Source organism: Boeremia exigua, assembly GCF_020726555.1.
Source record: "Boeremia exigua strain MPI-SDFR-AT-0100 chromosome Unknown C7974scaffold_2, whole genome shotgun sequence".
Classification (NCBI taxonomy): domain Eukaryota; kingdom Fungi; phylum Ascomycota; class Dothideomycetes; order Pleosporales; family Didymellaceae; genus Boeremia; species Boeremia exigua.
This window is the reverse complement of record NW_025763519.1, coordinates 3,231,796-3,248,009: the sequence shown is the minus strand read 5'-3', so window position 1 is coordinate 3,248,009 and position 16,214 is coordinate 3,231,796. Positions and strand designations below refer to the sequence as shown.

Here is a 16,214-nt window from a genome sequence, read left to right as displayed (position 1 = left end):
TCTTGCTCTGTTTGCATTCTGGATCAAGGCCAGATCAAACAACTACACGATGGCTAAGACGCTGATTCGTGAGCTGGCACTTGACCAGGTAACCCAGCTTGCTTTTCCTGACATTGACTTCATAGCTGACCATCGAAGGAATACAATGTCGATAAGATAAAGAATCGCTGCGTGCGCAGGCTGCTTCAAGAAATTTACGACATCCGTCCAAGGTCCGTTCCCGAAGGAGATCCTGAGTCAACGTCGTCAGCAGCGTCAGATGATTCGTGGCAAGGCCGTCCGGCCAGCCTGTTCAGAGCTCTGACGGTGTCCTCGACACGCCGGAAGGACTGGCTTGCGACGACTGGCAAGAACAAGGAAATGAGGTCTAACAAATCACGTCTTAGGTATTCTCGAAAAACCTCATTCCAGAGCCAGACACAGCCTTCAGAGACGAAAACAATCATCGGGATCGAGGTATCTACTTCACCAGTAACAGCTCGTATGGACACTCTTCCTCCAGCCCTGCGGCGCAAGCGAGAGCTTGCTGTGCAAAAGTCCGCCCGACCAATGGCTTCGAGCAAACGATATGACTACCCACCAAACAGTGAGTTCTCTTGACAAAATAACCCGCAAGCTATCACTAAGACTTACAGCTCCCGATCGCCCTGCGCCGCTTAGTGTGAAGTCACGCAGCTCTCTAGTCAGCAGCTCAACACCAATGACCGACACAACACCAATGCCAAACACCGTCTCACGCTCCGTCTCTTCGCCTGTTCGAACCCAACTTAGGGGCGACATGCCACCGCTTCCTCTAAGTTCACCCCGTGCTGCATTTGGTGATGTCGGCAATACTGCTTTCCTCTCGCCGTATGATACCGAGACACTACACAGCCCTACCGGAGACGTCTTCCGTGAAGTTCAGAGTAAGCGACCAGGCTACGTTAACCTCTTCACCAGCAAATTGAACAGCAGTGGTGACATACGCCATGGACGTCCGGGAAGATACATGCAGAACGATTCTGGTAATCATACTCCCATGGGTACGTATCAGCTTGATGCCTCTGACGCTGCATCAGAATCGAGCTACGATGCTCTCAGCAGCCCTGTTCGTATGAGGAAGGATCACGTTACTACAAACACATCCTTTGACGGTAATATCATAGGCGATGAGACTTTTGACGGACTGGAGTCGTACACAGGCACGGATGACGAAGAGGAGCGCTCCGTTCTTGAGTCGGTGTCCACCAACAGTGGTCAGGACGATGGAACCCAGTATCAGTTCGCCGCGCAGATGACCGCCCAGGAGTGCATTATTGCAGGACCGGTGCCTACACCTTCACGTCGCCGCGCTGCTGCCGAATCTCGTCGCAAGTCTCCAAGCTACAACAACAACAACATGCAAGCGACCACCTTTCATCGACCCTTACCCTTGAGGAGCTACGAGAGTGAAGCAACCTTGTTTCCTAACGCTGGCGCTCAGGCTCACTTCAGCCGCGATCGAGCTCGGTCCGTGACTAGTGTTATCAACAGCACGCGCAATACGACTGAGATCATGCACGCACCAGTTCCAGCCATTGATCAGAATCACACCACTGCCAAGACTGAGTACAAACGGGATACCTCCCATACAAAGATCTCCGAGCAAGTGGAGCAAAACATGGCATCAGTCTCGCAGCGTTCGTCGAATGCAACTACACTCGCAGCATTCCCGATTCCTCCGATGAGCAACCCTGTGGGTGAACTACCTATGCTAGTCTCTCGCGCAAACTTGCCGCTTCCAACTTCTCACCAGACAGCATCGCGGAACGCTATGGGCACGTCGTCACTCGATGACACGTACCGTGCTATCACAAGGGTGAATATGATTGCTGTACTCCAACGCACTCGATCCCGAGGCGAGCGACTGCAAATCATTGGCTGGGAGGAATTGACCAGCTTTGAAAGGGCTTGGCGTGACATGAACGAAGTCTTGCTGGTGGCAATCTATGGAAGAAAGGATGTTGTTCTTGATGACAGCGATGTCGCCTACATCGACTGCATTGCTGGAGAACTTGACCACCAGTCAAATCAACCTGGATCCGATGAGTGGGTCCGTCAACTGTTCGAGGATGGTATCTAGAGGCGTCAAAGCTGCTTCAACATGGGCGTCACAACTCACTGACTTCTCATGACTCCGAATATGATTGGAGCCCTAGACTGATACCTTGATGGGGTTTATGGGTGTAAGATGAAGGAAGGCATCTGGTTTGAGAGCGACGTGGAGGTCTATGTCAAGCACGATGTTCCTCGTGTAACCTCGCGTACTCGGATGTGAACCACACATGAATAAAGAATCATAAAAGCTTCGAATTTGTCTTGAGCTCCTGTGCCGTAATACTAACTTCCTCGTCACGAAATAGTCAGGTTGAACAGTGACCGTGCTATGATGCAGCGAGGCTTCATGGCGCACAGCATTCTCTCGCAGCGTTTCCCTCAACGGTACCTACCTAGTATCTACGATACCGTAGCGCCATTGCGGCGCACACGACATTTCGTTGCACCGTACGTGCAGGAAGGCTGAACGGAGATATGGGATACAGCGGTATGGAAGCGGGGAGGGATGATGCCTGTCGTGGCTGTGACCGTGAGCAAGTTTGCTCCAGGCAGTGTCCAATGCTGTGCCATTGTGATCTGGAGGCTTAGCAGCTGTCATCCAGCGGGACAGTGATCGCACCGTGCCTGTGTAACCCCCGGCTAGTCCGGACTGAGGAATGAGCCGCTGTCATCCCTGGATGCGCCTTGCAGATCCCTGCCCCTGCTGCGGAGGCGCTGCCAGGATCCTGCGGCCCGGTCTGGACGGGGAAGGGGATGCTCGGGTCCTTCAGCTGAGAGCCGAAATAGGGAGTGCTTCAGGGCGTGCAGGACGTGAAACAATTCACCTGCATTGGGAGCAGTGTGCGTGCGTGGTCTAGGGCTCTACGGCAGCCAAGACGAGACGCTGCGATCGTGTTGGCGGTGAAGGAGATGATGTGCACCTGTGGTGTGCGCTTGCAGCCGCCGCAGCCAGCCGTCGCAAACAGCGGTAAGGACCCATGCAGAAGTGACATGTACGTGTTATGTTGCAGAGACGAAACGGAGAATTCTTGTGCTATCTGCGAGCTACGCTGATGCAGTCATGGTACACGATGCCGGTACTTTCGGCTTCCGGGTAGACATGCCCGCTCCCGCCGTACGCCACAATCCTGACCATTAAAATGAGATTTTATTTCTCAGACGATGCGATGAGATATTGACACAAATGAGTGGCCCTGACGTATATCGACAACCCGCGAAGGGGAGCGATGATGATAACAATAAGCCGTAATGCATGATGAACAAAGCCCTTGCGCCACCAACCGGGAAATGCGCAATCGTGACAGTAATAAAAGAAATGGATATAATGCCAGAAGTCGCGCCAGATGCTATAGTGAGGGTTTCGTCTGAGAGGCCGCCGAGGAGTGTATGCCCTGGTGATGGTAACGCCGACAATGCCATGCGCACGAATCTTACCGTCGAGACCGTGAGTTAAAAAGATTGCCCGGCGCCGTGAGCGTAACGCCGATCATCTTGCTTGTAGTAAGGAATTATATGGGTGTTAGCGCACTGTCACCTTTTCGGAAGGAGAGAACAAGAGTGGCCTTGTGATGACAAGCTGGGATTCAGGCGTCTTCAATAGCCGCTGGCGAGATCGGACGTCGATGCGCGATGCAGTGGAGGGTTTCGCGCTTCAAACGCCTTCTTGTATGCGTCCATGCTTGAATTACCATCTGACTGCTTTAATGGTGTGTACCGGTGGCCACTAACGAGGGTGCCCAAGGAGCCACTGCCGACAAAGGAGGGCCGTCTGGAGGGGTCATCGAAGACATAAAGGCTCGGTGTAGAGTTGTTGCGTGGAAGCTGAGTGTCCTTTGCGCCCGATTCTTGAGACTCCCTGAAATTGGAGTACGGAACGCTCGGCTCCATCATCATCGATGGATCCAGAAGTGGCAATGTGGCGAAGTTGAGTTCATTCGACGATGGGGTGCTTGTGCCAGAGATAGCATTGGTCGATGTGCCTGTAGGAAATGCCACTGAGTTGTTGGCACCAGCGACTGATACCTGAGGCGTTGTTGGCGATGACTTGACTACCGACGACACTTCGTTGACGGCGTTCATCAAGTTTTCGTTGGCGGTTTCCCACGGGAGTAGTGGTTTGGCGAATGATCCGGTAGAGGCATAAGAAGAAGATACACTTCTGAACAATGGGGTGCCAATGGTTTGAGACGAGCGCAGACGTTGGTCTTGCTGGTGATCGAGAGCATGGTGCAATCCATGGCCGGGTTTTGGTTGAGGTGCTGGAAGTCGTCTACGCGGCGTAAGAGGAACCTCTACGGGCTGCATCTGTCGTTGCCGAGGTCTCTCCGGCAGCGTCAGCTGCAGGGAGGACATGTTGAGGGGTGAAACAGGCTCGACTGGACCAACTGATGCCATGTCGGTCTGCAGATAAGGTACGTCGTTCGAGACGTATGAGTGACCGTAGTCGGAGTAGTAACTTGTTGCTGGCTGATTGGTACGGGAGTTTTGAGACGCCCAGCGATAAGAGAGTCCGCATAAGCTCGAAGCTGTCTGTACTGGCGTCGATGGCACATACGTCTGAGACTGGTCGTAAGAATAGTTGTCGATGGGCGGCGTGTTGTCTTCGTATGGGTTTGGCCAGTCAGAGTTGTATACAGATTTCGTAATCATTTGAGGATATGAAAACTTTGTCTCTGGCTGTGGATATTCATGACTTTGCAAGTTGCGATTGTATGGTCCGTTGCTAATATTAGCATACTGGGGCACCATGGTGTGGGCTGTAGCCATGTTGGCGAGGCTCTGCACAATGGTATAATTATCCATTACTTTCTGGACGTGATCGGATCCAACCTGTGACTATTAACAAAGTGTCTCCGAGTGTGAATGGTACAGCACTTACTCGATGGAATTGACAGTGACTTGCGTCCACGCCTGCTGCCTTGCAATTGGCGCAGCCCCCACCGTCTTGACTGTCTCCACTGCAGCGGATCTTTCTCTTTCGACAGCGTGCACACTGAAGAACGAGTAAGTAATTTGCGAGCTCCGATACATGATTTGGTGTAGCTCCGGACTCATCACAGTTGAAGATCCTTCACAACGGCCTCTGAAGGAAGTGACTTACGGCTACTGCAATACGACGCCTCGTACCTCCCTGCTCTGACTGGAACTCATCTTCATCGAGGGAAGCTCGTGCACGTAGTCCGCTGACGGGACCTCCCATGGGATAAGAATACGGATGACGTTCATTGTAGTATGTCTCCGGAAATGTACGAGCAGAGTTAGGCCGAGGGAAACGGCGGGGACCGTTGTAATTCAGCATGGACATTGTTATGACCTGCTCTTGACCTCAGCTTTTTCCGTTGTGGGGTATATCGCCGAAGTGCGTACTGGTCGTGTACTCACGGAGCGTTCGGTACAAATGACAGGTTATTGATTGTACGGCGTTGTAATTCAATTCAGTATATTCAAATGCGGTGCGTTGAATAGACAAGCAAGCTTAGGAAAGAAATAGGCCTCTGAGCTGGCGAAGTATCGCTGGCTAACAAAGGCCCTGTGAAGCTGCCGTCGGACGGAGAGGGGTCGGAAGCAACGATTGTGAGAGATATGAAATCCGTTGATTCTGGGGCTAAGTCATCAACAATGATTGTTTGCTATTAGAGTGACCGAAGGAGGCAAAGTAAAGAAGTCGTAGAAATGGTACCACTTGAACCACAAAGTCGACGAACCGAGAGCGTTTGCATGCACACCATACTGGTGGAGGTTACAATGCTAATCAAAGTATGGTTACGTGCATGCGTTTGCCCCTGTAGGCAAGGGTGTGAACGCACACACCAAGACTTTCGACTGGACTGTTCAACGGCTGCGTGGGACACAACAAGTACTCATGTCACTGTAACAAATCGATGCCAGCTGTCTTATGAGCCTCAAAGCCAGACAAGGTACTCGTATGCGCAGAGTATTGATCGATGGGTTCTGACTGGAGAAACGAAAGGCGAACACACGTTGGGGCTTTACATTTACAGCCCACTGCTCAATTGCGAAGTCCATATTTCAGACAGAGCGTACACGCTCGCACGTTTGCTCTCGATCTGCAAGGCTCCGCCGGGGAAGCGGAAGGCGTGTCCACCTGTCAGTCACAGCGCGCCATCTCGCATCTTGACATCAAGTACGTCCTTCAGGCAAGGGTTGTGTCCGATCGATTTTGGAAGCGATGACAGCTTTAGGCGTGGACGGAGCAGGATCGTTGCTGCGATACCTTCGTCTCTCGGTGAGCAAGACCCAAAAGCAATGATAAGACTCCGAAACAACGCGATTTGTGGAGTGTCCAAATAGTGAGAACTTAAATGTTGTAGGGTCCAACCGAGACACATCTTCGGACGAAGCTGCTGCATGTACCTACCAGAATGTATAGCGCTGGATGAGGTGTCGCTAAGTGTGCATTACACAACTGAGCCATAAGGTCAATCAGGTCTGTAGGCCTTGCAGGGATGTCCCAGTTGAAAGGAATAGGCTGACGGATATCAGCACGACTTCTAGGCGGAAGCTTGGTGCAGGTCTGGGTTACCGTCCAGTTGCCGCTGGAGCATCCACTGAAACCAAGAGGCTATCGCGTAGCGGTTTGACCATGACGTATGCGGGGAGGTTTCGCGAAGCGCCTTCTGGCGAAGTCTCTGGCTGCTGCTGGGGGAGCGACCTGGCACAGCATTAAGAGATGTGCTATTTCAAGTGCTACTTCGAAGGTGAGATCGCCCTGATCGGGACCGCCACACTCCCATAGCCGAATGAACAAAGCAAGTTACGGCAAGTCAGATGGAAGTTCTACTCCGCGGGCTGTTTCGTTGTGATGTCTTGCGTACATTCGACACTTTTACTGCACTTTGCAGTTATTCGATGTCGCCGAGAAGATGTACTGTAGCAAACTGCACCTTCTACCAGCCAATCACCGCGGCTGCACTCGGTCTAGGACAGCCATGTCCCACGCTGTTCGTTGAGCGAGGTCTGCGCCTTGAGTTGCACGACGTTGGTAGCTGCCCGCGCTGAGCGATGGCTTTGGCGGACCGGGCCTTAAAAGTGCTTCGTGCCACCGTAGTATACATCACCCGATGAAATAATGGCGCGTCAAGGCTCTTGGTCCCTGGGTCCCTGAGCCGGGTTATCACGCATGTGGTGCAGTTTCTCGTGCCGTGCGTGTTGATCATACCAAAAGAGGGAACGGAACCTGGAAGCGCATCCCAGATGAGCACGTCGAGACGACAAGGCTGCGCAGCGGGATACAAGCCAAAGTGACAGGTGTGTGTGTGTCTCGGATAAGAATAAGGCAATAAGGCAAACAAAGCAAGGTAGCGCGGCGTTGAGCTTGCAGACATCGCGATCGGTGAGGTCAAGATCGGCAGGCTACCCTCGGAGCACCGGTACCCGGATTCGGCTAGATGAGCTTGCATAGGTTCCGGGTCGGAATTGTGGTAGATGCAGGATTGCCGGGCTATGCAAGGGCCGGGTCCTACAGACAATCGACCAGATGGCGAGCGCTCTCTACATACTTCGGCCCGCTCACGGTGTATTCCGTGCTCTTCTTACATAGTACGGGGGTTCTTGCAACAAGCAGTTGACCCACTTGTTCTGTAACCACGACCTGTCGATGATTTAAGGGCCTGGAATGAGATGTGATGATCGTGCCAGCGACACGCAGTATACAGCCGCGTTGTTTGATGTCAGTAATGGACGCTCCATCTGCCCTTTCGGGGGTGATCGCATGAGCAGTATTGCAGAACGTTGCTCAGCCAATATTGACAGCAGCTTGCAAGACGTTGAGAACAACGATGGTGCAACACGGTGTCGCGCTGTGGAAGGGCCGTTGAGGAAACTACGACTGTTGCGTCACTGCTGACTAACAGCATTAGCGCATACAGCGACCGCAGCTTCGCGACTTGACTTTTGCGACAACGACTGCGCGCGTAAACCATGTCTGTGCTTCTCGAAACGTCGCTTGGTGACATTACTATTGATCTTCTGGTGGACGACGCGCCGAAATGCTGTGAGAAGTAAGTCCATCCAATCCCTGCGCACACCAGACATGTCTCATGTTATGCTTCCCGCTGTCACTGCATTTGCACACCTTCTCCCGCCGTCCTTTGACGCACGCTGAGCACACGACAGCCACTGACATCGCGTCGCCTCCAGCTTTCTGAAGCTATGCAAATTGAAGTACTACAACTTCTCGCCTGTGCATAGCGTCCAGCCCAACTTCTCATTCCAGACCGGTGACCCCATTGGCCCGGGGTCGAGGGACAGCGATGGCGGCAGCTCAGTTTGGGGCTTGCTTGATCCCTCAAGCTCAGGCAACAAAAACTTTGCGCCAGAGTTCAAGCACAAGCTGAGGCATGCTGAGATGGGCACGGTCAGCATGGCCACAGCACCAAACCCAGACAACCCAGACGAACGATTCGCCGGCAGCCAGTTCATTATCACACTCGGCCCAAACATCGATTTCCTCGACGGCAAGGCCGCCATATTTGGCACAGTTGTCGAGGGCTTCGATGCTCTTGAGAAGATCAACACGGCATATGTTGACGACAAGGGCCAGCCTCTCAAAGATATTCGCATACTGCACACGGTTGTGTTGGACGACCCCTACGACGACCCTGCTGGCCTTGTAGAACCACCAGAGAGCCCAGTCCCGTCCGCCGCGCAACTCGCGACAGTCCGTGTAGCCTACGATGAGAACCTTGAGGAGGAGATGGACCCAGAAGCGCTGGAAAAGGTCCGAAGGGAACGAGAAGCGCGTGCCCAAGCCCTGACGCTTGAGATGGTTGGCGACCTGCCGTTTGCCGAAGTTGCACCGCCCGAGAATGTGCTATTCGTGTGCAAACTCAATCCTGTTACACAAGACGAAGACCTTGAGCTCATCTTCTCACGATTCGGCAAGATCGTAAGCTGCGAAGTCATCCGCGATAAGCGCACCGGCGACAGCCTGCAGTACGCCTTCATCGAGTACTCGAACCAAAAGGAGTGCGAACAAGCCTACTTCAAGATGGACGGCGTATTGATAGACGACCACCGCATTCACGTCGACTTCTCTCAGAGTGTCTCCAAGATCGCCGATGACTGGCGCGACGTGACCAACCAAAAGCGAAGACGCGCAGCAGGCGGCTTCGGCGGTATCGACAACCTCGAAAAGAAGACACAATACCGCCAGCGAGGTGGACGCGAACTCGTCTCAGACTCGGTCGTCAACAACCTCGTAGTCGACCGCGACCCTGCCCCAGACCCCAAGCCCCGCGATGACAGAGACCGCCGACGCGACGGCGCACAACGCCGCGAGCGCAGAGACGAATACCACGACGACCGCCACAAGCGCAACCGCAGTCGCAGCCGCAGCCGCAGCCCCCAGCGCTCCCACCGCGACCGCAGCGACGGCCGCTACGAACCCTCGCAGCGCTCCCGCACGCGCAGCCCGCGCCGCCGCGACGATCCACGCCCGCGCAGCCGCGACCGCTACCGGCGGGACGACAGAGACCGACGGCGTTAGCCCCTCCCATTTCCTTGTCTAAGCCAGCACTGTACCAACTAGCACTGTACCATACTGCCCCGCGTGGGCCCAAAGAAAGACATCGTCTACAATCCCCCTTCCGCCGCCACCAGGCGCACAACCCTGCCCGACCGTGACACAAAACCCGCAACCCCTGCGCCCGCGCCCGCTACCTCGTGCAAACACCACGCCCTCCCCGCTGCTGCGGGCCCGCCTACCTTAGCGTGCGCTTATTTCAACGCCGCGACAGAGTCCCAGCTCGCTTTTCGCCCCTGGGGACCCGAGGCGCAGGGCCCGGGCGCTGCTGCTGCACATGTACAAGGTATAGTCGGTCCTTTGCACGGTAGCGAGACGCAGGACACACGAGCGCGAGGGCACGAGAGGGGCGGGGGGCGCAAGTCATGTACAAGGGGGGTGCCGGTGCGGGCGAGAATACGAACTCGGATCTTGATCATAGATCAACCAATAGGGTCTTTCAAATGTAGGTGTTAACCATTCAGAAACTCCGAGAAACCCCTGTGGGGCACCTCGTATTCTCGCCCGCACAGGCACCCCCTTGTACGTCACTATGTGCCAGCGCCCCAGCAGGCTTCACACGATGCTCGCAGAACGGTTGTGCAATGTGGTATGTAGACTGCGTGGTCTGTGTTTTGGACTAGGTATACAAGCGCCCCAAGCGCAGTCTGCGTGCTCGAGCAAATACAAAACCCGTTCCTTCCCTAGGCGCTGCTTGAACACCCCCCGTTGGACTCCCAAACTCCGTGCCATGCAAATCATGCAGATTTTTGTTTTTCTGACTGTGAAATGTCTCCGTCGTGTGCCGACCGGAGCTGCCAATGCGATACGCCCGCCCTGCGATCACGATCTCGTTCTTTCCGTAGATCTCTTGATCTCATTCTTTCCGTAGATCTCTACGGGGGGCAGAGGTCTGAGTCGTCGCGCGCCTAGTCGCGGACGCTGAGGCCGGAGCGGGTGGTGAACATGCGCGTGGCGATGTTCATGGCGAGGAGTTCCTGGAAGAGCAGTTTGGCGGCGTACGGGATGTGGATCTGGGAAATATTGGTCTTGTTGCTGCAAGGGCGACACTCGTATTTGCCTTGCTTGAGTTGGCTGTGGTGGTGTTAGCTTGATGGGTGTGTAGACAGGGGTGGTGTGGACTTACGCAATAGGACTCATCAGACCACACATGTCGCAAACGTGCACCGTGTAGGCATCCGAGACCGTGAAGAGACGCTCCTTGAGGAAGGCAGCGGCACCGTGAGCAATCATGCAATCACGTTCCATTTCTCCGAAACGCAGACCACCGTCTCTGGCACGACCTTCGACAGGCTGTCGAGTGAGAATCTGGAGAGGACCACGGGCACGGGCGTGGATCTTGTCGTCGACCATATGCCTCAGACGCTGGTAGTAGGTAGGACCCAAGAAGATCTGTGTTCGCATCTTCTTGCCAGTGTGTCCATTGTACATGATCTCGAAGCCACGCTTCTGGTAGCCGGCGTCCTCGAGTAGTCCGGAGATCTGATCGACAGTGACGTCGGTGAAGGGCGTGGCATCACCTTCCTGTCCCGTGATGGCACCCACCTTGGAAAGCAAGCACTCGACCAAATGGGCAATTGTCATACGAGATGGAATGGCGTGGGGGTTGATAACAATATCGGGAGTGACACCATCTCTTGTGAAGGGCATATCCTCGTGCCTGTACGTGAGACCAATGGTTCCCTTCTGTCCGTGACGAGACGCGAACTTGTCACCAATCTGGGGTACCTTGGTCGTTCGCGTGCGGACCTTGACGAAGCGCAGACCCTCGGTATTCGTGGTGAAGAGAACTTGATCGACGATACCGTTCTCCGTGCTACGCAGGGGAGTCGACACATCACGCTTGGTGTGCAATGATGTCTTTTGGCCCATCTCTTGAGCGTCAGCTGCAATGGGTGCGGTCTTTCCAATGATGATGTCGTCACCAGAGACACGTACACCCGGTGCAACAACACCATCATCGTCGAGCTTGTCGTATGTTCCACCCTTCAGCCTCAACGTATCGGCACGGGTTGGCTTCTCGAACTGTTCTAGAACATTGACACCGATTCGCTTCTCCTGCTCAGTGTACGCTCGGTAGAACAGCGATCTGAAGAGACCACGATCGATACTACTCTGGTTCATAATGACGGAATCTTCCTGGTTGTAACCGGAGTAACAGGCGATGGCGACAATGGCGTTCTGTCCAGCAGGCAGTTCACGGAACTTAAGGTATTCCATGGATCGAGTTGTGGCCAGCGGCTTCTGAGGGTAGTAGAGGACGTTCATCATCGTCTCCATGCGCAGAGCGTAGTTCGTCAGAGCGACACCCATGGCTTGCTTACCCATGGCAGACTGATATGTGTTACGAGGAGACTGGTTGTGATCAGGGAAAGGAATGATACTGGCACAGATACCCAGGATCATAGCAGGATGAATCTCGCAATGCGTGTACGCGTGAATGCGGGGGTCCGGCTTGGGTTTGATACGTGCCAGACGGTCTTTACCCTCTGGGTCGCTGGCATCTTGTGGAATGCCCATCTTCATGTCGCGCCACTCACCGAGATCCTCGGGTGAAAAGACGATCATGGCAGTCTCCTCTTCTTCAGCGTCAAGGTATTCAATAACACCATCTTGAATGAGACCCTTCCAGCCATAGGCAAGCTCTTCCTTCTCCTCTTCGCCAATGCCTGCTGTGGCCGATGCCTGTTGCTCTTCGACCAGCTTATTGTAGTGCCCCTGGTTGAAGACGAGATGATTACGAGTCTTACTGGTAACATCGTTGTCCACAACGAAAAGAGGCCTCATGACACGTCCAGCATCAGTAAAGATCTTGAACTCTCGGTCGCGAATATCTCGAATCAAACTCATCTCGTACGACAAGGTACCGTCACGACGCAACTGCTGCACAGTGGAGACGAGCTGCTGCGCGTTGGAGTGCACACCCACCCAGACACCGTTAACGAAGACCTTGGTGGCATCGGGATTCTGGTTTTGATCGTACTCCTCAAGCAGTTGCATGTTCCTCTTGCTCATGTATTCAGAGATAGGTGTAGCGTCGCTACCAACACTGACGTAGCACATGAGCGATAGATTCTTGACCAGACCACAGGCTTGTCCTTCAGGGGTCTCGGCAGGGCAGACAAGGCCCCAATGACTGTTGTGCAGTTGTCGGGGCTTCGCGAGTTTGCCGTCACGACCCACGGGTGTGTTCGTTCGTCGTAAATGGGACAAGGTCGAAGCGTATGTGTATCGGTTCAACACCTGTGAGACACCGGCCTTCGCAGAGGCGGCCTTCTTCTGATCACCCCAGTTTCCCGTGGCTAGCGAGTACTTGAGACCGTTGGTGATGATGCTGGCCTTGACGGCCATCTGCACGTTGAAGTCCGAGTTGTTCTCAACACACCTCTGAAGGTACTTGTAGACATCCTTTGTCAATTTCAAGAAGAGGATGCGGAACAGGTTCGCGATCAGTGGTCCTGCAAGATCGAGACGCTTCTTACCGAAGTGATCACGATCGTCTTCATCTCGTCGGCCCAGCACACACTGCAACATGCGGTGGATCATGTAACCAAAAAAGTAGGCCTTACGGGTATCTTGGCCTTCCCGTTGCGAGATGTGAGGAAGGAACTCGCGCTGCATGATGTCACGCGCAAACTTGAGACGCCTATCCTTTGTGCCCTGTGTGGCTCCACGTCTGGCAATGAAGTCGAGCGCGGATTCGCGTTCCTGGACCACAGAACCCTCCTCGATACTAGGCTTGAGCAGCTCCAGCATCTGTGTATCTGTGCGGTCGTAGACGATGTGACCGAGAATCTCCTCGTCCGAAACAATGCCGAGCGCGCGGAAGACGATGGCCATGGGCACATCGGCCTTGATGTAGGGGAGTGTGGCGTAGGCGAAGGGTCCAGGCATACGCTTTCCACTAGCAAGCGAGTTCTCAGCCCACTTGATGTTGAAAGAGGAGATGAGGCGCGTGCCCTTCTCGACAGCACTTCGAATCTCAGCGATCCAGGGAATGGGACCCTGCTTCTTCCGGAAGACCTGGACAATGTTCGCCGCGCTGCGCTCCTGCGCAATCAAGACCTTCTCACTGCCGTTGATGACGAAGTAACCGCCCTGATCGTAAGGACACTCATTTAGCCCGAAAAGCGCTTCGTCGTTCTGCCCTCGCAGATGGCAAAGCTCTGACCTCAGCATGACAGGCAGCTTTCCTATGAATACACGAGCTACCTCGTCGCTGTGCCCGGGGATATCCTCGCGATCCCAGCGGATTTGTGTGACGCCTGTTTGCCCCTCCACCTCGTCATCGTCGTCCTCGGCCGGTGCTGTGGTCTCACGGGCAATCATGATACGGTTCTCGATGTCTGCCAGCATGGCACCGGAGTAGGTCAGGTTGCGCAAACGAGCCTCGTGCGGGTAGAGCTGCACCGTTGTGCCGTCGCCCTCGGTGTGCGTCGGGCGCGCGAGATAGACGCGTCCGAATTTGATCTCATAGCGGCGCTTGATGATGGGGTCGATGTCCTCGTCTGGGTTGTAGGGCGTGTTCTGCTCGAGGATGACGCTGCCATTCTCCTTCACAATGTCCTGTATTGTGTTGCGCGTGAACTCGTCGTATGAATCCAGCTGCTGTGACACCAGACCCTTGGTGTCGAAGAAAGAGCTGATGACGGCCCAGCAGTCCTCCGAGGTGATGGCTCCGTCCTCTTCTTCGTACTCCATCGCCATGTCGTCCTCGTATTCAGCCGACATGGTGGCGTCAAGGGATATTACAACGCAAGACGCGCGGTCGACCGGGCAGGTTAGGAGGTGAGTGTGGGGAGGCGGCGGGGAGTGTGGTGCTCCTTGTCGTGTTCGCGACGGGCGGCGACTGCCTCAAAGAACGATGGAGCACTAGCGCGATTTAGTCTTGGCACCTGCAGGCGCCCTCTAATCACCCCAGGCCTCCAACTCGGACGGCGAGATTTGGAAACAATTTTTTTTTAAGTCTGGCTTCATGCGGTCGGTTGCTAATAAGGTGTGCCAATGTTAGAGACATCGGATTGGCGAACGTCCACGTATCGCTCATAGCACATTCACACTACGCAAGGGGAGCATGCCTCGAAAGCCCAATTCGGTACCGGCGATATGGAAGCTCGATCAATAGCTACCACAGCCTAGATCTTGCTCTGTCCCTCCTGCGGCACCTTGATGACAACTTTACCCCAGCTATCACGACCGCCCAATGCCTTCAATGCAGCCGGCACGCTCTCGAGACCAACGTACTCGGTATCAGTGTAGCACGTGCCCCTGTACTTGCCTTGCCGAACCAGATCAAAGATACCCTCCCACACCTTGTCGACCATCTCGGGCTCATTGACGGCGTACATGCCCCAATGCAGCCCGACGACACTGACGTTCTTCAGCAGGATGCGATTTGTCGCCATCTTCTCAATATCGCCAGCGGCGAATCCAACAACTAACAGCCTGCCGTTCCATGCTGTGCACTTCATCGACTGCGCGATGAGGCCCACAGGATCATACACAATATCGACACCACGGCCTTTGGGTGTCAGCTTCTTGACCTGCTCCGGCCAGTCTGGCTTTCGGTAATCGATGGCGTAGTCGGCTCCAAATTTGCAGGCAATGTCTTGCTTGTGCTGAGTGCCGGCAGTCGCGATGACGGTTGCGCCGAAGGCCTTGGCAATTTGGACAGCAGCAAGTCCGACACCACCGGCTGCTGCGTGGACAAGTACCCAGTCGCCTGCGAAGCTTAGCATGCTTCTTTCCAATTGGAAGGGATTATTTACCCTTCTTGATGTTTGCCCTTGTGACTAGACCTGCGTAACTGGTGGGTGCAGTCACAAACATGCCCGCAGCCTCGTCGAAGCTCCAACCTTCCGGGACAGGCTTCAACGCCTTCTCCAAGCATGCAACGTGCGTCGCATATCCGCCTTGGCTTGCACCAAACACCTTGTCGCCAACTTTGTAGAGAGGCTTCCGGCCGCCCGGCAGCGAAGAGGGTGCTTTCAGGACTACGCCCGAGAATTCAGAGCCAGCGATCCAAGGAAAAGGTGGCTGGTGCTGGTATTTGCCGCGGATCTGCAACAGGTCGAAGAAGTTGGTGGCGGAGGCATGGATGGCGATCAGGTATTCGTCCTCTTTTGGCGAAGGATCTGGGAAGGTCTGGACTTTCAAATCCTCCGGTCCCTGGAGTTGTCAACAACAGAAGACAGATGCAGTAGGTGTGGGCGTCGTACCTTGACGTACTCCTTAATCTGAATGCCCTTCATCTTGGTCAATGGATCTATCTAAGTTGGCGAAAATGGATGGGAACGTAGTAATCGATCTGGTCGCAGACGATAGAAAAGTACGGAAGGGGAGAAGTAGCAGATGGCCATTGTACCGCGCGCCGGAGGAGAGATGCACTCCGCAAGTTGCCTCGGTTGATCTTACTCGTACCCCAACCTTTGGGCGCCTGCCCCACAGGCCACGCTAGCCGGTTAGCGGTGGCTCATGCAGGTAGTGACGCCTGTGGTCTGCCCACTTCTGCGGCCTTCCATAGTTGCCGTTGAGCTCACCGCAGCCTACGGACAGCTTGTCCTTCTCGTTCCACCCCTCTACACACATATATTAC

General features: G+C 54.5%; 5 protein-coding genes across 5 annotated transcripts; 2 read left to right on the top strand and 3 right to left on the bottom strand.

The window, feature by feature from the left end:
- The first annotated feature begins 1,614 nt into the window (after positions 1–1,614).
- Positions 1,615–2,347, top strand: C7974DRAFT_386943 (uncharacterized protein). Its single transcript, XM_046141113.1, has 2 exons — positions 1,615–2,097; positions 2,145–2,347. The coding sequence occupies exons 1-2, from the start codon at positions 1,640–1,642 to the stop codon at positions 2,188–2,190; spliced, it is 504 nt and encodes a 167-aa protein (XP_046002158.1). The 5' UTR covers positions 1,615–1,639; the 3' UTR covers positions 2,191–2,347.
- Positions 2,348–3,236: 889 nt separating this feature from the next.
- Positions 3,237–5,450, bottom strand: C7974DRAFT_352430 (uncharacterized protein). Its single transcript, XM_046139504.1, has 4 exons — positions 5,443–5,450; positions 5,177–5,389; positions 4,955–5,068; positions 3,237–4,905 (listed from the first exon to the last, which is right to left on the bottom strand). Exons 2-4 carry the CDS (start codon positions 5,378–5,380, stop codon positions 3,670–3,672), a joined length of 1,554 nt encoding a protein of 517 aa, XP_046002157.1. The 5' UTR covers positions 5,381–5,389; positions 5,443–5,450; the 3' UTR covers positions 3,237–3,669.
- Positions 5,451–8,006: 2,556 nt separating this feature from the next.
- Positions 8,007–9,804, top strand: C7974DRAFT_118515 (cyclophilin-like domain-containing protein). The gene is made up of 2 exons (XM_046135114.1): positions 8,007–8,096; positions 8,236–9,804. The coding sequence occupies exons 1-2, from the start codon at positions 8,017–8,019 to the stop codon at positions 9,581–9,583; spliced, it is 1,428 nt and encodes a 475-aa protein (XP_046002156.1). The 5' UTR covers positions 8,007–8,016; the 3' UTR covers positions 9,584–9,804.
- A 478-nt stretch (positions 9,805–10,282) lies between these two features.
- On the bottom strand, positions 10,283–14,492 carry C7974DRAFT_118477 (RNA polymerase II second largest subunit). The gene is made up of 2 exons (XM_046135113.1): positions 10,746–14,492; positions 10,283–10,693 (listed from the first exon to the last, which is right to left on the bottom strand). Exons 1-2 carry the CDS (start codon positions 14,348–14,350, stop codon positions 10,528–10,530), a joined length of 3,771 nt encoding a protein of 1,256 aa, XP_046002155.1. The 5' UTR covers positions 14,351–14,492; the 3' UTR covers positions 10,283–10,527.
- On the bottom strand, positions 14,446–16,134 carry C7974DRAFT_386935 (zinc-binding alcohol dehydrogenase-like protein). Its single transcript, XM_046141112.1, has 3 exons — positions 15,838–16,134; positions 15,388–15,787; positions 14,446–15,341 (listed from the first exon to the last, which is right to left on the bottom strand). Exons 1-3 carry the CDS (start codon positions 15,868–15,870, stop codon positions 14,755–14,757), a joined length of 1,020 nt encoding a protein of 339 aa, XP_046002154.1. The 5' UTR covers positions 15,871–16,134; the 3' UTR covers positions 14,446–14,754.
- Between the last annotated feature and the right edge of the window lie 80 nt (positions 16,135–16,214).

Bases quoted from the DNA above. Each gene is read 5' to 3' on its own strand.
- C7974DRAFT_386943 (XM_046141113.1), top strand. From the start codon at position 1,640: ATGGCATCAGTCTCGCAGCGTTCGTCGAATGCAACTACACTCGCAGCA. The intron at 2,098-2,144 runs CTAGAGGCGTCA...CAACTCACTGAC, and splicing joins CAACTGTTCGAGGATGGTAT to TTCTCATGACTCCGAATATG.
- C7974DRAFT_118515 (XM_046135114.1), top strand. From the start codon at position 8,017: ATGTCTGTGCTTCTCGAAACGTCGCTTGGTGACATTACTATTGATCTT. The intron at 8,097-8,235 runs GTAAGTCCATCC...CGTCGCCTCCAG, and splicing joins GCGCCGAAATGCTGTGAGAA to CTTTCTGAAGCTATGCAAAT.
- C7974DRAFT_386935 (XM_046141112.1), bottom strand. From the start codon at position 15,870: ATGAAGGGCATTCAGATTAAGGAGTACGTCAAG. The intron at 15,788-15,837 runs GTACGACGCCCA...TGACAACTCCAG, and splicing joins AGATTAAGGAGTACGTCAAG to GGACCGGAGGATTTGAAAGT. The intron at 15,342-15,387 runs GTAAATAATCCC...TAAGCTTCGCAG, and splicing joins AAGGGCAAACATCAAGAAGG to GCGACTGGGTACTTGTCCAC.
- C7974DRAFT_352430 (XM_046139504.1), bottom strand. From the start codon at position 5,380: ATGTCCATGCTGAATTACAACGGTCCCCGCCGTTTCCCTCGGCCTAAC. The intron at 5,069-5,176 runs GTAAGTCACTTC...CTCGTTCTTCAG, and splicing joins GGCGTCGTATTGCAGTAGCC to TGTGCACGCTGTCGAAAGAG. The intron at 4,906-4,954 runs GTAAGTGCTGTA...TAATAGTCACAG, and splicing joins GTCACTGTCAATTCCATCGA to GTTGGATCCGATCACGTCCA.
- C7974DRAFT_118477 (XM_046135113.1), bottom strand. From the start codon at position 14,350: ATGTCGGCTGAATACGAGGACGACATGGCGATGGAGTACGAAGAAGAG. The intron at 10,694-10,745 runs GTAAGTCCACAC...ACACCACCACAG, and splicing joins GGTCTGATGAGTCCTATTGC to CCAACTCAAGCAAGGCAAAT.